Below are 21470 nucleotides of genomic sequence, written 5' to 3' on the forward strand. Positions count from 1 at the left end.
TAAATATGTTGATGTGCCTTACCAGGGGGAGGGTGGGGAAACTTTGAGTTTCCATTAGAGAGAACCGTACTAAAAATTCACGAATCATGCTCCGATCCCTCCCAACCCGCACACACATATGTGAATAACATATCGAAGTCACATGTTGCCATCACATTCTGCGTGATCACGCCTTTTCGCCCAATGAATCTTGTCCGGTCATCATTCGGGACTGACGCATGAATGTGCTACCATCAATTGCCCCGATACAATCCCTAAAGTACGAAAAATATATGTCGTCTTCTTCTATGTACTTTGGGACTGTCGAATATGTTGGATCCCTTGGTCTGATAATATCGTCTGACATCCGAATCAAACTCCTCAATACATTATGAAACTGGTGATGTATTGTTTCCCCAGAAGGCCAGAATCTATCCTGCACAGTCCAATTGTCGACACCATTTCCTACAGTGTAAACAAACATCCCGACTATCTCTTTTACACTTAGTTCATGAGATGGTTCGAGGCCATACCATTATAAGTAAGGCCAAACAGTAAACAACAGCAATTCAATCCCAAATAAACATAACCACTACAATTATTGAAATGGAAAACAAATGTCAACCTCTACAGATTTGAACAAGTCCGAAATTTAAAACATATAAAAGTCTAAACATAGAATAAGTGAAAATTCAAATTTTTTTAAAAAAATTCTTCAGGTGCTGCCTCCTGCCCCACACCCCTTTGCATCTGCGTACATCATCTTCAACCACGCAAGTTGTCAGTCCCTACGTAATATGGCAGTGAAGTACTCACGATGATCTTTGTTCTGAAACAGCTTGAGAGCAAACAATAGCAAATCTCCCATCTTTACAGTCTCTGGAATTTCCTCCAAAATTCTCATACAGTCAACTACTTCACCTTTTGTTCTTAAATTGTGGTTGATCATATCGCTTCCCTGTTTTCTCAAAAAAGTTAGTAATTATCTTCTGCCAACCTTCTTTGGTGAAGTGTGAACCAGGCCTACGTCCTTCCTTTACTTGTTCGACACAAAGATCAACAAACACTTTGGTTTGGGCAGAGTCCCAATTGGCCTTGTCTGCAGCTTGGGTTGATGGTGCAAGAGGTGTGGTGGTATTACTCATACTACATGACAAGGGCGATGCTTATAACTTATCCACAAAGTTATATGCTAAGGTACACAACTGTAAAATAATTTAAAATATAAACCCTAATTCTATTGCCACACAAATTATACTAATCACCACACAAATGCATACTCAGTTTGCTACCAAATATTATTAAAGATAAACCAAAGAATTATGCACATGCTGTGAACACAATGCAAATGAGATTTAACATTTGTTTACTTAATAAGCAGCATTAATCCAATATTCAAAAAATGTGTATAATATTCTCAACACAACATGAAAATTAAGGCAATCACTAATTACTATAGATGCATCAGATTATATTAAGTTAATGAAAAGAACTGAATATACATTTTCAAGTAATAAATCATATAGCACGTATGAAAGATTTTACAACCAATAATCCATAAAACTGCTAGTCTAAACCAGATCCAAAAATGTTGCAGCACAAAAAAGAAGGGCACAAACACGAAGCTCATATCATTTCAGATGGCTAATTCACGAAGAGGAACATACAAGTCATGTTATCAAAGAAAAAAATATCATATTCAAGTAATAAATCGCAATGAAATCTAAACCAGAACGATCAAATGGTAACGAGAAATAAATCAACTAGACAAAACACTATTGAATCAATTAGCATGCAAACACACTTCGTGATAGTAAAGATCGATTGATCAGATTTTACATCAAAACTGAACCAGATTTGAGAACTTTAGCTACAACCCTAGCCGCACGAGAAATGAACGATAAGAGAAGTGAGAATATTGTTATTAGCAAAACTTAAACACTAAAGCAGACAGGGTTTACCCTCACATCGCAAACAGCAAGAAGGGAAAAGAAATTGAATGGCCAAATCGAGCTCATAACTGATTTGAGTTGAGCTCGTCACGAATCTCGTCGTGGTAGCTAAGTGGTAGCAACGGAGTTACTGTGGAGGTTACGAGGTGGGAGATGAGCTCAGATGTGTACGATATTTGTCAAGGTCGTGAGAACGGAGATGAAACGCGTGAAAGAGATGTGTGTACGTGGGCTGGAACGAGAAAGAGATGTGTACGTGGGTTGGAACGTGGTCCAATGAAGGCTGCTGGCCGAAACGAGTGATGGGTTGCACCAAACACATTCTGGCCCGTTACGTCTAGCCGTAACACAAAACACGATAATAAACGTGCTGCCAAACCCGATCATTATTTTTCGATGGCTGGAGACATGGTAGATAGATTGCAACAGATGAAATTATCTGATCTGGAGAAAACCACTGTTAATTTAGTATAGGACCTTCAATTGTTTTCTGTAGAACATCCAAACCGATGTCTTGTGGGTAAGATCCTAACATCGAAGAAAGTTAATCTTGAGGCGTTTCGACAATCAATTAGGCGTATCTGGAAGGATTCTACAATGGTGATTAAGGAAGTAGATGAGCGGATTTATTTGTTAGATTTTTCTAATCTGGAAAAAGAAGAATAGGTTCTTGTCTATGGAACCCTGGACTTTTGAGAATAATCTCCTCGCCTTATGACCTTTTATTACGATAGAATCTGTTGCGGATATGAAATTTGAATGGGTTTCTATGTGGTTTCAATGCCATAACTTGCCTATGGGTGGGATGTTGAGTAGTTTTGGGAGAAAATTGGGGTCTAGAGTGGGTGAAGTTATCCTCGTTGATACGGATGACGATGGGCATAGCTGGCATTCTTTTCTAAGAGTGAGAGTTAGAATGCGTATTGAGCACAACCTTCTTCATGGTGTGATGGTAAATCTAGGTGAAGGGGAGCGTTTTGTTGAATTTAAATATGAACGACTCCCATTGTTTTGTTTCTCCTGTGAATAATTGGGACATTCAGAGAAGGAACGTGTTGAATGCGGGAAAGGAAATCTGCGAAATGGTAAAGAAAAGTTCCCTTATGGTGTATGGTTGCTAGCAAGAGCAAATGTCTTTTGAACCTCTAGGTCCTCATGGAATAGTACTGAAGGGGAGTCTACCCCAGTTGAAAAATGTTCTCTTCCAGAAGAGTCACATAATGGAGTTGGTGGAGAGAAAAGGAAACTAGATGATAAGTATTTAGAGAGGAATCAAGTGCATCTTAATAACGCTTCTTTGGTGGATAGTGGAGGCATTGATAAGGGTGTGGTGGATGGTAGTGTTGATTTAGATGGCGTTATTGTGAAGAATTTTATAATAGATAACATTATGGAGGAAGGGAATAGATTGGAGGAGGTTGCGGTGGAGGAGAGGGATGTAACTAAACAATATGAGATGGAGATTGTATCAAAAGGGACTTCGGTATCAAGGTGTTGGAAACGTAGGGCTAGAGAGGTGGGTGCTACTGGAGAGAATGTGGGTGTGACTGTTGGTGAGCATGGGGCAGTAAAACGCAAAGAAGTTGGTAAGTTGGATGATCAAGCTAAAAGATTGAAGATGGTAGAGGAGTCTTATTCTCATGCAGGTTTGGCGGAGATGGTTATCCCACCCCGCAGCTCATTATGCAAATCCTAGCCTGGAACTGTCGAGGGTTGGGGAATCCTCGCGCAGTTCATGCGTTGAATAACCTGGTTCAACGGTTAAATCCCCAAATTATGTTTCTTTTGGAGACACATTTAGATGTTAAAAGGATGGTAGCTGTTGCTCAAAAATTGGGTTTTCCTGATTGTGTTGCAGTTGGTTTTTTGGGGGATAATATTGGTTCTGCTCTGTTATGGTGTGTGGAGATAGATGTAAATCTAATGAGTTTCTCAAAAACTCATATCGATTGTTCTATTCAGGAGGTGGGGAAGGGTTACGTGTAGCGTTTGACTGGGTTTTATGGTGATCCGATACCAAGTCAAAGAGTAAATTCATGGAATCTATTTTGCCACCTTCGAGGCTATTCATCTTTACCATGGCTGGTTCTGGGGGATTTTAATGAAATTCTTGACCAATCTAAGAAAATAGGAGGAAGGTTGCGAAGTGACGGAGCTATGGATAATTTTCAGTCTTGTTTGGATGATTGTCATTTGTTTGATCTGGGTTACTAGGGCAGAAAATACACATGGTGTAATAATAGACAAATAGGGAGGATTTATGAGCGGTTGGATCGGGCAGTAGCGAATGATCAATGGAGGAAGTAAACCAGCTGAATTCTGAAATAAATGAATTGTTGCTTCGTTAAGAAATTATGTGGAAGCAACGATCTCGAGTGGATTGGCTACAACATGGTGATCGTAATACAAAATATTTTCACAAAAATGCATGCCAGCACAGATAAAAGAACCGAATTGATGGAATTGAGAATGAGATAGGAGATTGGGTCCAGGATGAAGAAAGGATTGTACCGGTGATTTTTAATTTTTTAAAAATCTTTTCACTTCCGATAACCCAATTGATGATGGATTTGATATTCCGGAGCTTCATGGTTTGGTTTCCCCGAGAATGAATGAAATGTTGCTATTGACGCCAACAGAGGATGAAATACAACAAGCGTTGTTCCAAATGCAGCCTACAAAGGCCCAAGGTCCAAATGGTATGCCTCCTTTATTTTTCCAACGATATTGGGATCTTGTAAAGAATGATGTTATTCAATTGGTACAAGATTCTTTTTAGCATGGAAGGATGCAGGAACATGTCAATGATACTTGTATATGCCTTATTCCATATCTGGACTCAGTAGGAATTGAACCCATGAATTTTAACGAGAGAGGATTCCCTCCTAATTAATTAGTGTAAGAGTTTTAAGTCCTAAATGAAATCAAAGTTGCAATATTATTTGATACATTATTGAGTCACCACTACAAGAAATACTCCTATTCTGCAACAATTTCGTAGCAACATTTATATACATGTTGCAAATTAGTTTATTTGCGACGTTTACACAGAATGTTGTACAAAATATCACGATTTCACAACGTTTATTACTAATTGTTGCCGGATAGCGCATTTTGCAATTGTTAGTAGCAACTGTTGCTATAGAGTCGAAAGTTTTGCAACATTCATTTATATCGTTGCTAAAGAAAAATCAATTGCAATAGTTAATTTATGTGTTGCCGATGGATGTGGTCTTTTGCAACAGTTTTTAAGATAGTGTTGCGTTATGTTAAGTTATGGCAACAATTAATATAACTGTTGCTAAATACATCATATGATTTGAAACGATATATATGAAACTATTGCAAAAGAAAGAGTTTAATTACAAATATATTGTTCAAATTGAATGTGGACGGAGCGATCTTTGTTTCCGAGAATGTTGCGGGGGGGTGGGAGAGCAGTGTTCGACTAGGGGGATGAAGCTGGCTGGGCGGGTGTTAGTGTCAGCTAGCAAGAGAGAAAGAGCGGTGGGCATATGCTGACAATATTGAAGCTTTGGCTATTTTCTCCGGGATTCCCAAATGTTGTGGTTGAGGGAGATTCTTGGTACAAGGACAATTGAGATGCTCAAATTAAATCTACCATGGGTCTAAATTGTCTAGTCAAGGCAATATGTTTAGCTTTCCACTCCATCTCCTTCCATATCATGTTGGTAGTTAGGGAGGGCAATTGTGTTGCTCACAATCTTGCTAGGTTTGCTCGTAATGTACTAGATATTTACATGACCTCATGAAGTAGACCTGCATATATATATACTAGTATTATTTATTTTTTAAATTTCAAAAAATCAGTACTAAATTAGAATATTAGTATTAAATTAATAATTAATTAAATAATATTATCTAGAGTGTAATGTTTGCTTTTTAAATATATTTAATGTAGTTTGAAATAAAAAGCATTAAACCCACAAAACTACGTAGTTTTGGCTTTATGTTTAAGTCAAAGTAGTGGACCACTTCACCCTAAATTCTTTGAAGTTGAAACTCTTAAACTTCTGAACCCACTAAGTCTCGCTTTATCAGTTTGCCGCTTTCTAGGTAATGCCGCGCTCCTCATTTTCTCTTTCCCCGCACAGCCGTGAATCTTCTGCCGACCGGACCTCTTCCTCACGCTTCTATTTTCGTCATTTAAGGTATGTCATTCTTCCTTTTCAGATGGTGTATTTGATTGTAACTAATGTGGTCTTTTACTCTCCCAAAAAAATTACAAAATTCCAAATATATTGTTCAATTTTGTTATTTGGTTTATGCGTTACTTTTTGGCTTCCCTCAAGTCTCGAGTGTAATGTATTTCTTATGCAGTAAATGTAAGATGTCAAGTTGCCATTTCTCGTCTTGATTTGGGTGATTGTGTACTCATTACATAACAGTCTTATTTAGTGATTTTTTTTTGTAATTTTTTTGCTTTGTCTTTCTCTAAATCTTTAATTATTTAAGGTACTTTTACGTATGGATAAAAGTTGGCTGCACTGTGATAGAACTGGAGAAGCATACAGAAAAGGAGTTAGACAATTCCTTGATTTTGCATTTGCTAATGCAGCTCAAGGAGGACAAATTTTGTGCCCTTGTGTAAACTGCAATAATTGTGTGTGGAAAAATCGAAATGATGTATATAAAGATATGATCGTCAAAGGTATTGATCCGACATACGATGATTGGCGTTACCATGGAGAGTGTTTCTCATCTTCTGATGCTGAATTTACTAAATCAGGGGAGGACATGCCATATTTGGGTGACGATATTGAAAGAATGTTGTACGATACACATCCGTATATTTTAGAACATCTTGAGGGTGGTGATCACATAGACAATGATAACGTTCCTGAAGAGATTCATGATACTGATATGGAGAGGTTACAACAATTGTTAGAGGATTGCAAACAGGAACTATATCCAGGAGCGCCATTGAGCAAACTTAATTTTATTGTGAGAATGTTTCTAGCAAAGTGTCTTCATGGAGTGACCAATGCGGGTTTTACAGCATTCTTAGAGATTTTGAATTTATCATTCCCAGAGGTGAAGACAATTCCAAAAAATTTTAATGAAACTCGAAGTATTATGCGAGGATTAGGACTTGGGTATAACAAAATTGATGTCTGCAAAAATGATTGTATGTTGTTCTGGAAGGAAAATGTGGATGCAGAATTTTGTCATACTTGTGGTGCTTCTAGATGGGTGACAAATGATGACATTAATTCCGAGAATGGTATTTACAGAAACAAAAGTTCTACAATATCTGAACAAGGTACATCCCCTATTGGGAAAAAAATTCCTCATAAAGTATTGCGCCATTTTCCCTTGCAAACAAGGATCCAACGTCTGTTTATGTGTTCAAAAACAGCTACGTCTATGAGATGGCATGAAGGTCGCACAAAAGATGGTAAGTTAAGACATCCAGCAGATTCAGAATCTTGGAGTGCTTTAGATTCTTTTGATCCTAATTTTGCATCTGACTCTCGCAACGTAAGGCTTGGGTTGGCTAGTGATGGCTTTAACCCATTCAGAACAATGAGTATATCATATAGCATGTGGCCGGTTGTTTTGATTCCATATAACTTACCTCCTTGGATGTGCATGAAGCCACCAAATTTTATAATGTCCCTTCTAATTCCTGGAAAAGAGTCTCCAGGAAACAATATTGATGTATATTTGCAACCATTGATAGACGAGTTGAAAGAGTTATGGGATGTTGGCATAAAGACATATGATGCCTCAAAATGTGCCTACTTTCAAATGCGTGCTGCTTTATTATGGACAATTAATGATTTTCCTGCTTATGCAATGTTATCTGGATGGAGCACAAAAGGAAGGTTAGCGTGTCCTGTCTGTTGCTATAGCACTAAATCAATTTATCTGAAAAATAGCAGAAAATTTTGCTATCCAGGACATCGTAGGTTTGTACATTCAGAACACGAATGGCGCTTTGATACAAGATCTTTCTATGATGGGAAAGAACTAGATCCTCCACCAGCTTTGTTATCTGGATCAGATATTTTACAGCATTTGGTTGGCATGGAAAATAAGTTTGGGAAGACAGTGACAAAGAAAAGAGAGAGAGAGAATAATCCATGGAAGAAGAAAAGCATATTTTTTGAGTTACCATATTGGGAGTTTAACATCTTGCGTCATAATCTTGATGTAATGCATATTGAGAAAAATGTGTGCGACAATGTGCTCGGAACACTTTTAGATATGCAAGGAAAATCAAAAGATCACTTAAAGGGTCGCCGTGATTTAGAAGAAATCGGTGTTAGACATGAACTTCATCCCACGGAGAGTGAATCCAATAAGATATATTTGCCTCCGGCAAGTTTTTCTATGGGGGTAAAGGAGAAGAATAACTTCTGTAAAGTGTTAAAGGGAGTGAGAATTCCAGATGGGTATGCTTCGAATATTTCTCGATGTGTTCAGCTTATGGGACATAAGATATTTGGATTAAAGAGTCATGATTGCCATTTTATTTTGCATTATTTGATCCAAATTGCTGTGCGTAGAGCTTTACCTCGCAATGTTGCTGAACCTTTGATCAAACTAGGAGACTTTTTCAGATGTCTATGTGCAAAGGTTATAGATTTGGACGAGCTTGACAAATTAGAATCTGAAATTGCAGAAACACTATGTCGATTGGAAATTATTTTTCCTCCTTCTTTCTTTGATATCATGATGCACTTGCCTATTCATCTAGCTCATGAAGTTAGGGTCGGTGGACCTGTTCAATTTCGATGGATGTATCCTATTGAAAGGTATATATTATACTAGTATACTTGTATGGTTCGATTTAAGATTTAAGGTAGTTTATAAATTTTATATGTTAATTTTTTTTTCATAGGTACCTAGGAGTTCTAAAATCTTATGTTCGTAATAGAAGTCGACCTGAAGGCTCTATAGCTGAGGGCTATATAGCCGAAGAGTGTTTAACATTTTGCTCTAGGTATCTGAATGAAGAGGCTGATACACGATTCAATAGACCTTCAAGAAACTTTGACAATGTCAACAATGAAATACAAGGTTCATCTGCGGTCACAAGACTTGGTCGACCACTGGGGAATGGTGAAATGTTTACATTAACCGAAACCACCTGGATTCAAGCACATCGATATGTTTTGTTTAATAATGATACGATCAATCCATATCGCGAGTAAGACATTATGAAGAAAATAATTTGTGTCGTACAGTAACTTATGATTTCAGGTCTAATTGTGAATATGCTTGTCTTGCATGTAGAGAACATCGAGAGATTATGGAGAGTCAAAGACATCGTAACAGATCAAGAGAATGGGATACTGCATTTGGGCATAGTAAAGAATTTCATGAGTGGTTTGAAGTACGAGTGCGAGAGGAACAAGTTTCGGAAGAGATAAAATGGTTATCTCGTGGGCCTAATTATGCTGGCAGAAGATTCAAAGGTTATATCATAAATGGATTTAGGTTCCGCACTCTCGATCGTGACATGGGAAAGAAAACTCAAAATTGTGGCGTTTGTGTTACTGCATCAACTCCAAGTTTTGCAAGCAATAAAGATCAAAATCCAATTGTTGCAGACATTACTTACTATGGAGTAGTGAAGGAAATTATCGAGATTGATTATTATGGGTATCAAAGTTTCGTGTTGTTTGAATGTGACTGGTTCTATTGGAAGAATGATGAGTTTAATCTTCCAATGATTAATTCCAAGAAATTGATTTATAAAAGTGATCCTTTTGTGATAGCAACCCAAGTGCATCAAGTATTTTATGTTCAAGACCCGGTTCAACCAGATTGGTATAGCGTAATCAAAGTATTACCAAGAGATAACTATGACTTGCATGATGAGTCACATACATGTGATACAGATACAGATTGGCTAGGCGAGTCAAGCCGATCAATTTTGGATGACACAATGATAGCCGGTGAAGAAAATGCTTGAATTTCCCCTGGAAAAATGAGATGGATTTTTGTTTTCAGCCTTAGTATGTAATCCAAACATATGGTTTCAGCCTTAGTATATTATTTTGACCTTACTTTGTACCCTGTTAATATGTTGACACTTCTTATATATGCTTGTATTATTCTCATATACATTCTCATGTGCTTACCATATGTTGTTATATCTACAGATTCTTGACATGGTGAAGGATAAACGTAAGTTATTGAAAGCAAGTGGTTCTAAAGGTAGTTCTCGATCTGAGCAACAAAAACAAAAGCAGATATCATCACAATCTGAAGTGCCACCTCCTCCAAAACGATCAGCACTAGTTCCAAGCTGGTCTCGACAATCTGCTAATTCTCTTCCACAACCTCATAATCATCATAGTGAAGAGGACACAGATTCTGCATATAGTGAAGAATCTTCAGATTCTAGTGAAACAGATGGTGAATCTGACATAGATCCGACAGCTTCCATGGATGAAGTAGAGCAAGAAAGTCATGAGGAGCCTTCTTCTCCAATTGAAAGTGCTGGGCATTCGAATGCAGCTTCTGCTACACATGAACAAGTTGGTAAAGGTATTGTTCTTTATATAAAAAAATAATTTGACATTTTAATTCGAAATTCAGTAGAAATTATGAAGTATATATATACATATATATAATTGGATGAACCAAAAGTCCATAGACAAGTGTGGCTGTTGGAATGCATCTTTTGGCTACCTCTTAGTTCTCTGCTTTCCGTGTTATTTGCCTTTGTTAAGACTTAAGAGTAAGACCGTGCTGTCATGTACAGTACCTTATCCTTCTTTTAATATTTTTTTAGTAACTCTTATTTTTACCAAGAGTAATAATATCCAGTCTTTTCTATGCTACTTTTCATTATTTTCACATGAACTAGTTAGAAACACTTCAATTACTAATTTTATATGTTAATTTCAACAGAGCCTAAAGAAAGATTTGTGAGGAGGGAAACAAGGTGCTTGACGATTGTGGGAAGAGGTGTCAATGAACGCCCAACCATCATACTAAATGATAAAAATCAACCCATCGGTCCTGAAAAAGAAGTTGCACATTTAAGTTCTTACTTAGGCATATTAGCTCGAAATGCCCATCTACTTCCTCTTACTAACAAGACTTGGCATGCAGTGAAGAAGGATAAAAGAAAAGAATTATGGGATATTGTCAATGTAATGTATCTCTTAACTAGTTTAAATTATCACTTCATTTATAAATATATTTTTTATTCTAATATTTTGATTTGATGAAGAAAAAGTTCATTATTGACGAAGCTGGAAAGAGATGGGTATTTGCTACCATTGGTGCTGCTTGGCGAATTTGGAAAAGTCGCTTGAAGGCAAAACATTTTAAGACTCATACTAGAAGATCAGCTTGCTTAAAAGACCGCCCTGATAAAGTACCCAAGGAACAATGGACAAAACTTGTAAAAAGATGGAGTTCTCAAAAGGCAAAGGTCGTATCTTATCTATCACTTTTTTTTGGCTAATATTTAAAGGTGTGTTTGTTATTTCATTACTTAAAACTTATTTTGTAATTGACACTAAAATGTAATTATAGCTTGCAAGTGAGAGGAATACGAAAAATAGAATGAAACAAAAGTACACTCATACCATGGGTTCGAAGAGCTTTGCTCGAGTGCGAGAAGAGGAGGTAATGTTTGATGATGCATGTCATAGTTCTAATAATATTCTTGATATGTATTATGTGTATGACTTTTTGATTGAACAGAAAAAGAAAAGACCAAATGAGGACGAACCATCAGATGTGGATATGTTTGTCTTAACTAGAAAAAGGAAAGATGGGACACTAAGACTCGACGAGCAAACAAGAGTAAGCTATTAATCATTTCTTATATAAAAATTATTTAGTTATATAATAAATGATTAATTTTATATTTTTAATATTCACTATATTTGTAGGTTGAACTAGAACAATTGTCATCCCAATCACTGGATACACCAGAAAGTAGTTTGGCTAGAGAGAACTTTATGAAGAAAGTTTTTAAAGACCATCCAGGACGTGCACCCCTTTATGGAAAAGGTGTCGCCCCTTCAGATTTGAAAAGAAAATGGAGTTGTGGTGTACCTAATGAAATTCTTGAAAATATAGCTGCTAGAGAGAAAAGGGCAATTCAAGTGGAGGAGAAGTGTGAGGCTATGTTGGCTGGATTTCAAGCTTTGGTAGCACAATTGAAACGAGAATATCCTAATGTAGAAATTCCTCCTGAAATGCTTTCACCTTTATCAGTTAATCGTGAATCACCTACTGACATAGGAAATGCTCCTCTGGTTAATAGGCAGCGGTCATCTGCAAATACAAATAGTCTTGAGCAGGTAAGATTTTAGAGTTTTGAAAAAATGGTAATTATAGGCTATCAGAGCTTGAAAGTAATATCTAATTTTTTATTATAGGCTAAATGTTGGTTAAAACTCCCACTTATAAAAACTGTCCATGATTGGTCTAATTGTTCATCATTAATGTATTTAGAGTACAAACTCTGACCTGTTATATAAATAGGTATCATAGGGATTGTATAATATATTTTTTACCTTGACTTTGTATTCTGTTTTATGCAATCCAATAATTTGTTATAATTTTCTTTGTAGGTTGAAGAAGAAAATGATGAGGATGAAAGAGATGATGTCTAGAAAGCTATCAACGTGGAAAAGCTGTTTACTCTTTTTATAATTCAGATGGTATTTTGAACGATCATTTCAATTATGCTAAATATATTTTCATTATGGTAGTTAAATGACTATTTGAGATACTATTGAAATACTTCTGGTAGTAATGAATATTTGAGATGATGACTTTGTTAATGACCTTTTCATTGGATTGGAGATTATTTGTATGTTATTGTTGTGTTATTTGATTACTTATTTATGTGAGAGTGGAATGAAGTGTATAATTTATAAAGTTTTAATATAAAATAAAATTGAAGAGAATTTTATAAAATAATATTATTAATTAAAAAATAATAATAATAATTTACAGGTTAATAAAACTTCTGCAAAGGTTTTACAAACGTTGTAAAATAGTAGTATAAATGTTTCCCAAACTAATAATTTTTTGCAAAACTTTTATTAACTGTTGCATATGCTAACAATAACTGTTGCAAAAAAAAAGAAAGCTGTTGCGAAAGAATTTTTAAACCGTTGCCTATTTATTAGTACGCAACATTTAAAAATCTATTGCCTTTGTGAATTTGCAATACTTTTTCAATTATTGCAAAATCTATATTTTGCAACATTTTCAAACCGTTGCTCACTATTATTGCGCAACATTTATTAGTTGTTGCAATTTCCTACAACCTTTGCAACATTTCTGCCAATGTTGCAAGTTATCACCATTTGCAATGGGTGTTAATTGTTGCGTAATAGTATCAAAACCGTTGCATATGAAGTTAATTACATCATTTTATATGGACGTTGCACAAACAACTATAACCGTTGCAAATATGATTTTGCAACATTGGAATCTGCAGCGGAATAGTTAACCGTTGCGATATGATTAGGCAACAGTTTTCTGTTAATTTGCAACACTTGTCAACCATTGCAAAACAACCCGAAATCTTGTAGTGCACCTAAATAAGTGGCAAGTATAGCAGTTTCACATGTTTACCGACTACCAACCAATCCGATTTGAAAAACAACATACAATAATGACACCTTTAAGTACCTTACAGCTAGCACAAACCAAAACACAGTGAATTGATTAGAAATATTGAAAGTGACCTTCAAAGTTGTAATGCAACTTCCATCATATAGCTTTTTCATGATCAATGTGAAGAACATATATATCTTCTTTTTTTTAGAACAAGAAATTCATTAATCAAATCAAAGAGCTACAATGGTCGCTCTTAACAAAAGGAGCAACTTCAGACAGACACTCATTTAACCAAATAAACTGTTCATTAACATGCTTTGCCATTCTTACAAGATAATGAGTCACAATATTATCAGTTCGGGGGATATGTTGACAGGAAATAACCCTTAACCTACCCACAAAAATTTTGGATTCCTTCACAAAGTGACCCATTCTAGAATTTAAAGAATCATCATCTTCCAAGGTATCAACCACGTACATATACATATACATATACATATATATATATATATATATATATCTGAATTTTACTTTGTTTTATAAAATCTTTGTATATTTTTAATACATATTGAAACTCGTAGCCACTTTTTTCTCTGCTTGTGTAGTGAATGAATTTATAAATTTCAAAATATGAGCTCATTTAAGAATTAAATCCACAACCTCAATAGATAATCGACTCTCTTTTAACCGTTAAATTTGTAATTAATTTCTCTATATTTATATTTTTAAAATCCATACTAGTAGAGGTTTTCCGGATTCAAAGATTTGTGAATACTTTGTAAATACTTTAGTTGGTAATACCAAGAACCTTCAACAATCATGATTCTCAATTAACCCTTCCGTTCAACTGTACGTTTATAATTGAAATAATACGCTTGAATAGGGTAGAGAGGACCAATTAAAATTTTAATGCAAACTCCAAATAACTCAATTGGTGAATTGGTCGTATGTAATCTCGAACTTCACATTCACGTCTCATTTTCTTCGCTGATAAAAAAAAAAACTAATCTTTTAATGAGAGAAGAATTAAAACCCAATTAAACCTAAGTTGACAAAGTCTATACTAGTCATGCTAACTTGACAAAGTCTATACTAGTCATGCGTACCATACTTTAACATAGTTTAGTCGGTGTGAATGAAGACACGTATATGTAGTCTATAATGGTTTAGTCGGTGTGAATGAAGACACGTATATGTAGTCTATAATGGTTTAGTCGGTGTGAATGAAGTCTATAATGGTCTAGGTAACTAGTCTTTTCCTCTTTTGTTTTCGCACTCCCATGGGTTACTTTAGCTTTAGCTTGGTAAGTCGTAAATAATGAAAGAACAATAACAATATGTGTCCTTAGGGCATCGGATAAGTATGAAAAATGTCCATTGAAATCTGAAAAAATATATGTCTTTTAAATTTAAAAAATTAGATGAGAGAATATTCATCACACATGATATAATGTGATATACTTTAGTGAATCCTTCACAAATAACCTTAAGACACGCATTACAATACCATAATCAAAAAGCCTAGTGAAAAAAAACGAACAAATAATAAGTATAATTGGTCACTGAATAATTATAAGGAAAATTTTAATTTGGCGACTAGAATGATTAAATAAATAAATGTATTTATATATATATATATATATGATTCTAGTTTGTTATATATATATAAAAGAATTCTCTCATCCGCACTAAGTTTACGCATTTAAAATCTAATAGTTATAATAAATCACAATAAAAATGGAGATCACACATTTACTTTGAAACCCGCTGCATTTATGATATAAAAGTAAGTGCATAAAATTGATACGCATGTAAGAAGTGCTTCACGAGCACGCATCCACCAATAACTGGGACTATTTATGTGAATTGTGATAAATCACATGCAGCTAGCACCATTATTAATACAGCAAGAATGGGACACCACGAATTGTGTTCTTTTCTTCTTCTTTTCACAAATATGAAAGAGACTTTGATAATCAAACACGGCAATTATGGGTCTTATGAAACACTTTGAGCTGGCATTTTGTAATTAAATCTGAAATATTATTTTAAGTGGGGATGAATGATCAGACAAAGCCACCAAAATATTGTCCATCTATATTAATTATGTAAACCCAAGAGGCTTCTTTCTAGTGCATAATTTAATAAATGGCGAGCAACTACTTCACAAAATTATTGTTCATTATAATTTTTAAATCTGTTTTTTTTTTTAATCTACTAAAAAAAGCTCATACATTTATTCCAAAAATATAAACTAAAACAAGGATAGGAGTTCAATTACTTCAATATTCGTTAGTTAATTACACAATTAGTATATAGTTAAATTTTGTGAACTTTCATGTAAATAAATAACAATTCATGAAGGCTTACTTTTCTTTTTCTCAAAACAAAATACTTTTTTGGCATATAGTTAATGGAAATTGACGAGAACTTATCTTTGATTAATTATTCTTACATTTTAATATTTAAAATTAGTGGAGGGAGATGCTTCAAATAATTCAATACTTCAAGTGTTTAAATTTCAGATCTGAACTAAAATTCGGACATGGTTGTTGAAAAGTAAAAACAGATACCAGTAATAATACTGTAATAATAATGATGATAATAATAAATTGAAGTACTGAAAAAGTCGGTGATTAATGATAACATGTCTGTATGTATATACACACTCCAATAAATGACAACATAAAATTAAAAACAAAAATCAAAATTAGTTGGAGAGCACACTAGCATTGACTTCCGAGCTTTGCAAAGACAAAAAGAAAACGGGTTCTTCCAAACTTATTCAAAAAAATGTCAAGACAAACAGAAGTGGTACGCATCCCGGCAATTGGGATTCCATTTATCGTTTGCACAAGATTTTATGTTCATGTGGAGTCCATCACAAACATATTAAATTTTATATACACCTCAATAATTGGGATAATTGGGATCGCAAATACTGAGATCTTTATCAATTTTTAAAAACAAATAATCTCTTATTTCATGAATTGAAGCCAATTTTGTCGTTTAAATGCTTCTCACTCATCTACTGAGCACTTGCAATGGTGATATGTTGTTGGGGCCATTAGAAATTATTGAAAATGTGATATGCTGGTGTGACATAGTATGAGAGGGAAGAGATATGTGGCATGCTATAATGGTAGAGAGAATGAGAGATTTGTTTTGATGTAGTGTTAATTGGGGCCCAATCAAGACAAAGGAGGTCAACATGTAGGCCAACCAAAATCCCCTCCTCTCTCCATGCCACAACAAAAAAAAAATCATCAAAATGTCATTATTGTATTCATCTATTACTCCATGCCCCATCAAATATCACTTTATGAACATCCATGCTCCATAAAAAATACACCATTGTGGTTACTCGTATCCACACAATGGTAAATTTATGCTTGCTTGCTTTTATGTTTGGTTTTCTTTTGTTATTGTTGTTTTTCTCTAGGTGGGGCCCAAATGTCAATAAAGCTAGTCAACATAGAGGCCAACCAAAGATCATGCCTCCCATACTTGGCCCAACAAAAAAATGTCATCAAAGTGCCACCGTTGTAGCATCCATTTGATCTGTCGCCCAACAAAAGCCAAAAAAAAATACATTCATGCCTCAACAAAAAAAAACCACTTACAATTCATAATTGATTGATTGATACATGTAGATAATGTAAATTGTGTTACTTCATTGTTTTTTTTATTGTAATTTTTTAAATGGTTAGAAGATCATTTTTTCTTTTTTGAAGGTTGTGGGTTTGACTAATACTGAGTTTGTACATGGAATTATCATACGACACGCTTGATTTAATGGAATTACCATGTGACACACTTGATTTACAAGCTACTACAAGTATTCATGAATTTATTCAGTACACACATAAAGGTAAATATTTATTGTGTTCTAGTTATGATTGATTCACCAATCATAAATATTTTTATAAAATCAACCAAATCTTGTTGGGAGTTTAACCTCCTCCCGATTCAACCCAATAAGAATAATAGAGATAATAACTAATCTCAAGGTCAAATGAACAAAGAATAATCACTACAATAAAACAGATTTTTTGTGATGGAATTTTTCGTCGCGAATCCTGTTTGCGACAGAAAGTTATTCGTCACAAAAATCCTCGTCGCAAATAATTAGCTACGAAAAATTGCGACATAATTTAACGACGACTTAGCAAAAAAATTATTTTGCGACAGAATTGTTTTCCATGATAAATAGATTAAAAACATTAAATTTTAGGTATTATCGACGGAATATATCGTCGCTAATTTGACAGGACTTGCGGCGGATATTCTGTCGCTAATTATATTATTTTTGAATTTTAAAATATTTTTTTTACTTAAATAAGTATTAGATTTGTTATGGAGCAAATTTGCGAAGACTTTTGCATTTTGGGTATTAGCGGCGGAATATACCGTCACTAATTATATTACTTTTTGAATTTAAAACATTTTTTTACTTAAATAAATATTAAATTTACGATGGAGCAAATTTGCCACGACTTTTACAACGAAATTTCCATTGCTAAATATTAATTTTTTAATATTTAATTTACTTAATTAAATATATTAACTTTTATATAAGATAATATTAGCCACGAAATTTGCTTGACAATTTCGTCTGTACATATAATATATTTTTTCTAATTTATATTTTATGATAATGATTTTTAAAATTTTATATTATTATAGTTTAACTATAATTATTAACCAAATAATTTCATCAAAATTATATTATCAAAATTTGTAAGAAATAATATGTAATAAAAATAATATTATAAATAGGCAGTTCAATGTTTTTATCAAATACAATCTAATCCACATCAGAATGGCGTCCATGTGAAGCATGGTCATCCTCAGGTAGGGATGGCAATTTGTACCAGACCCGACCCGCGCGGATTTTCCCCGACACGAGGCTTGTGCGAGGCAAAAAAATCTCAACCCGCTGCTGGGCGGGGGCGGGTATGCCTCCCAACCTACCCTGCCCCGACCCTATCCCCCGCCCCGCAACCTGACCCGCACCCCGCCCCGCTATAGATATTCATATATATATATATATATATAACATAATATAGACAAATATTTATTTGTCTAAACATATTTTAATTTGATATTATTATTAAAATCAAAGTAACACCTAAACCCTAAGTCCCTAAACATAATATTATCATACTCTTAATTATATTGAATAAATATTGATAAAAGCTTACCCTAAACCCTAAGTTAAATATGACTCTCTAGTCTTTGTTCCTAAGTCAATTGAATTGATCTTGATAAAAATATAGGACCCTAAATCTTAAGTTAAATATGGCCCTATACTCCTAAATCCTAATCTCCAAAACCCTAAAGGCCCTAAGCCCTAAACCCCAAATCCCTAAAGACCTTAAACCCCTAAACCATAAACCCCAAAACCCTAAAGACCCTGAACCCTAAACCCTAAAGGCCCTAAACCCTAAAGGCCTTGAACCCTAAACCCTAAACCTAAGCACTAAACCCTAAAGCCATAACATGATCCTCTACTCATAAATGTTGATAAAATCTTAAAACCCTAAGATTTTATAAAATAAAGTATAAAATTAAACAATTTAAAACTATACATGTGTATAATATAAAATTCAAAATCAATACACATTAAGTAAAACTAAAATTATTTAATTGTGTTACAAATATAATAGGCGGTATGTAAAGATAATAATTTAATTAGTTGACAACTGTAACATGAAAGTAGCTTTGGTTTGTTGGTTAGTTCATTACTCTCTCACCTAGAAGTCCCAGGTTCTAATCCTAAGATGTGCAATTTAATTTTATAATTTTCAAAGATGTTGAATAGGGGCGGGGCGGGGCGCAAAAGTCTCCCCGACATGCGGGGCGGGGCGGGGTGACCATGATCTGCCCCCGCCCTGCCATCCCTATCCTCAGGGTTGTTTCAAGGGGGTCGCATCTACATCCGATAAAATAATTCCCCCATCCTCCACTCCTAATCATGCATCCGCTATCGCAAGTCACCAACCTCATCCAATAACTCAAAGTTCATCCGAGCCAAGCGCTCCTCTAAATCCTGCTCCAACTCCTCCTGAGTATACAATCTGGAATGTCCATTGGAGCAAGATGATTGCCTCAAATCCAAGCCTGTAGACGAGACCTTTCTTATTCTTCCCACCAGTCGCCCTTGTTTCAAGGGGGACGCATCTACATCCGATAAAATAATTCCTCCATCCTCCGCTCCTAATCATTCATCCGCTATCGCAAGTCACCAACCTCATCCAATAACTCAGAGTTCATCCGAGCCAAGCGCTCCTCTAAATCCTGCTCCAACTCCTCCTGAGTATACAATCTGGAATGTCCACTGGAGCAAGATGATTGCCTCAAATCCAAGCCCGTAGATGCAACCTTTCTTATTCTTCCTACCAGCCGCTATAAGGAATAAATGATCTTCGTCCAACAGCTCAAGAGGTAACTCACTGGTGGAGGAGACTTATTGTTGTGTCAACATGTCCTCCTTCAACTTGTATCTTTTTTTCTACAAAAAAAGATATTAATGCTCATGAATACTGGTAAGACAAAAACAAGCACAACACAATATATTAAAAAAAGAGAGAGAGAATAATAGGGCATCCTAGGAGATATATGACCAAGAAAGAGAGGCTGAAGACAAAAGGCATCAAAAAAATACAAGTTACAAGCTGAAAACATGTCAAAGAAACACATAATCTAAAAACCAGGAGCACACACATGTTTATAAGTTCATGATCTAACTCAACAAATTTATGAACACAAAACTGAGCTTCAATAATAGTTGGATGTCATAGTTAAAAAGGAAAAAGAATCCATACATCACAAATAAGTCATGTTATTAGAAAAATAGAGATAGTGTAGGCTAAGTCTATTTTAATTAAGAATATTGAATATCGAATATTGAATGCTTATCGTCCGCTTAACATCAAAATGATCAAAACTATGAATTAAAGAGTAAAAACATTTTAGTTATATAAATGCTTCTGCAATCATGAAAAATTGAATTTACAGGATCAAAAATATGAATTAAGAAAAATTAAACTTATAGGGAATTAAGAAAAATTGAACTTACAGAGAATACGAAATAGGACGTATCAATATAGGACTATTCTTATGAGGCTCAACCCCAATATTCTGTGACAATGAGCTACTAGCACCCTGTGTGTCAGGTGGAGGGCTTTACATGGTGGGTGTAGGTGGGAATTGTGTGCTAGGTGGAGGTGAAGCCCCATGTCAACATATCAGCATTGAAGTGATTGGGAGATGATAATATAGGATAAGGCTGAAAATATTTTGTTGAAGAGAATTCACGGAGGAGGGTGAGGAGGTTGTGGCATAAGGGTTCGAATGCCCTGCATTCCCTGTGCCTAAACCACCAGACATACAACGATTGCCACGACCACGACCAGATGTAGTATAGCCAAGGTCAATTGAATGATCATTAACCATCTACAAGTCAATACGACATTACTATGTAAAGCCGACATGAATAGTTACCAATAATGAATTCAAGTAAAACTAAAATCAAATGAGAATGCTTCGTATAAGGCTTAAATGTGCAAGGAAAAACTAATACAAAATTAAAAGAACTAATTGCAATTGTACTATACAATAAAATCAAACAATATAAGAGCCACTGTTGAAAAAATTGATCAGTAGTGATACCAATATGACAACTCTGTTTAATCAGAGAGGAATGGTCGGATATGACAAAAAAAGAGATATATTTAAGTAAAAAATTTTTACCGTCTCAACAAAAGAAGTACATGGTTGAAGAAACAAATTATCTTTACCATAAATTCTTAAGTTGATTGGAAAGGATTACACATACGTAAATAAATAGCATAAAATTCATAATTTCAGTCCATCTTGAATTCTTTAATCCCACAATTACTCAAATTGGCAAAATCAAAGTCATCAAATGAAGTAACATCACTTTACAGCAATCATATAAAATCA

At 34.8% G+C, this 21470-nt stretch overlaps 2 protein-coding genes across 3 annotated transcripts; both read left to right on the forward strand.

The window, feature by feature from the left end:
• The first annotated feature begins 4539 nt into the window (after positions 1 to 4539).
• On the forward strand, positions 4540 to 9876 carry LOC120009878. The gene is made up of 5 exons (XM_038860608.1): positions 4540 to 4692; positions 6408 to 8006; positions 8124 to 8713; positions 8800 to 9108; positions 9195 to 9876. Exons 1-5 carry the CDS (start codon positions 4540 to 4542, stop codon positions 9874 to 9876), a joined length of 3333 nt encoding a protein of 1110 aa, XP_038716536.1.
• Positions 5854 to 12720, forward strand: LOC120012214. 2 transcript variants are annotated; one of them, XM_038863540.1, is made up of 8 exons: positions 5854 to 6103; positions 10067 to 10454; positions 10821 to 11065; positions 11146 to 11349; positions 11454 to 11546; positions 11625 to 11726; positions 11816 to 12229; positions 12503 to 12720. In XM_038863540.1, the coding sequence occupies exons 2-8, from the start codon at positions 10076 to 10078 to the stop codon at positions 12542 to 12544; spliced, it is 1479 nt and encodes a 492-aa protein (XP_038719468.1). In that variant the 5' UTR covers positions 5854 to 6103; positions 10067 to 10075; the 3' UTR covers positions 12545 to 12720. The 2 variants fall into 2 exon arrangements, with proteins under 2 accessions (XP_038719468.1, XP_038719476.1); XM_038863548.1 differs by having other exon boundaries at positions 11152 to 11349.
• The last annotated feature ends 8750 nt before the right edge of the window (positions 12721 to 21470 follow it).

This window comes from Tripterygium wilfordii, chromosome 2 (genome assembly GCF_013401445.1).
Source record: "Tripterygium wilfordii isolate XIE 37 chromosome 2, ASM1340144v1, whole genome shotgun sequence".
Lineage (NCBI taxonomy): Eukaryota > Viridiplantae > Streptophyta > Magnoliopsida > Celastrales > Celastraceae > Tripterygium > Tripterygium wilfordii.

What these genes read in the sequence shown, in the direction of transcription:
- LOC120009878 (XM_038860608.1), top strand. Translation starts at nt 4,540, where the DNA reads ATGAATGAAATGTTGCTATTGACGCCAACAGAGGATGAAATACAACAA. An exon ending in TGGATGTATCCTATTGAAAG is followed by an intron (nt 8,714 to 8,799) that starts GTATATATTATA and finishes TTTTTTTCATAG; the next exon opens with GTACCTAGGAGTTCTAAAAT. An exon ending in ACGATCAATCCATATCGCGA is followed by an intron (nt 9,109 to 9,194) that starts GTAAGACATTAT and finishes TCTTGCATGTAG; the next exon opens with AGAACATCGAGAGATTATGG.
- LOC120012214 (XM_038863540.1), top strand. Translation starts at nt 10,076, where the DNA reads ATGGTGAAGGATAAACGTAAGTTATTGAAAGCAAGTGGTTCTAAAGGT. An exon ending in ACATGAACAAGTTGGTAAAG is followed by an intron (nt 10,455 to 10,820) that starts GTATTGTTCTTT and finishes TAATTTCAACAG; the next exon opens with AGCCTAAAGAAAGATTTGTG. An exon ending in AATTATGGGATATTGTCAAT is followed by an intron (nt 11,066 to 11,145) that starts GTAATGTATCTC and finishes GATTTGATGAAG; the next exon opens with AAAAAGTTCATTATTGACGA.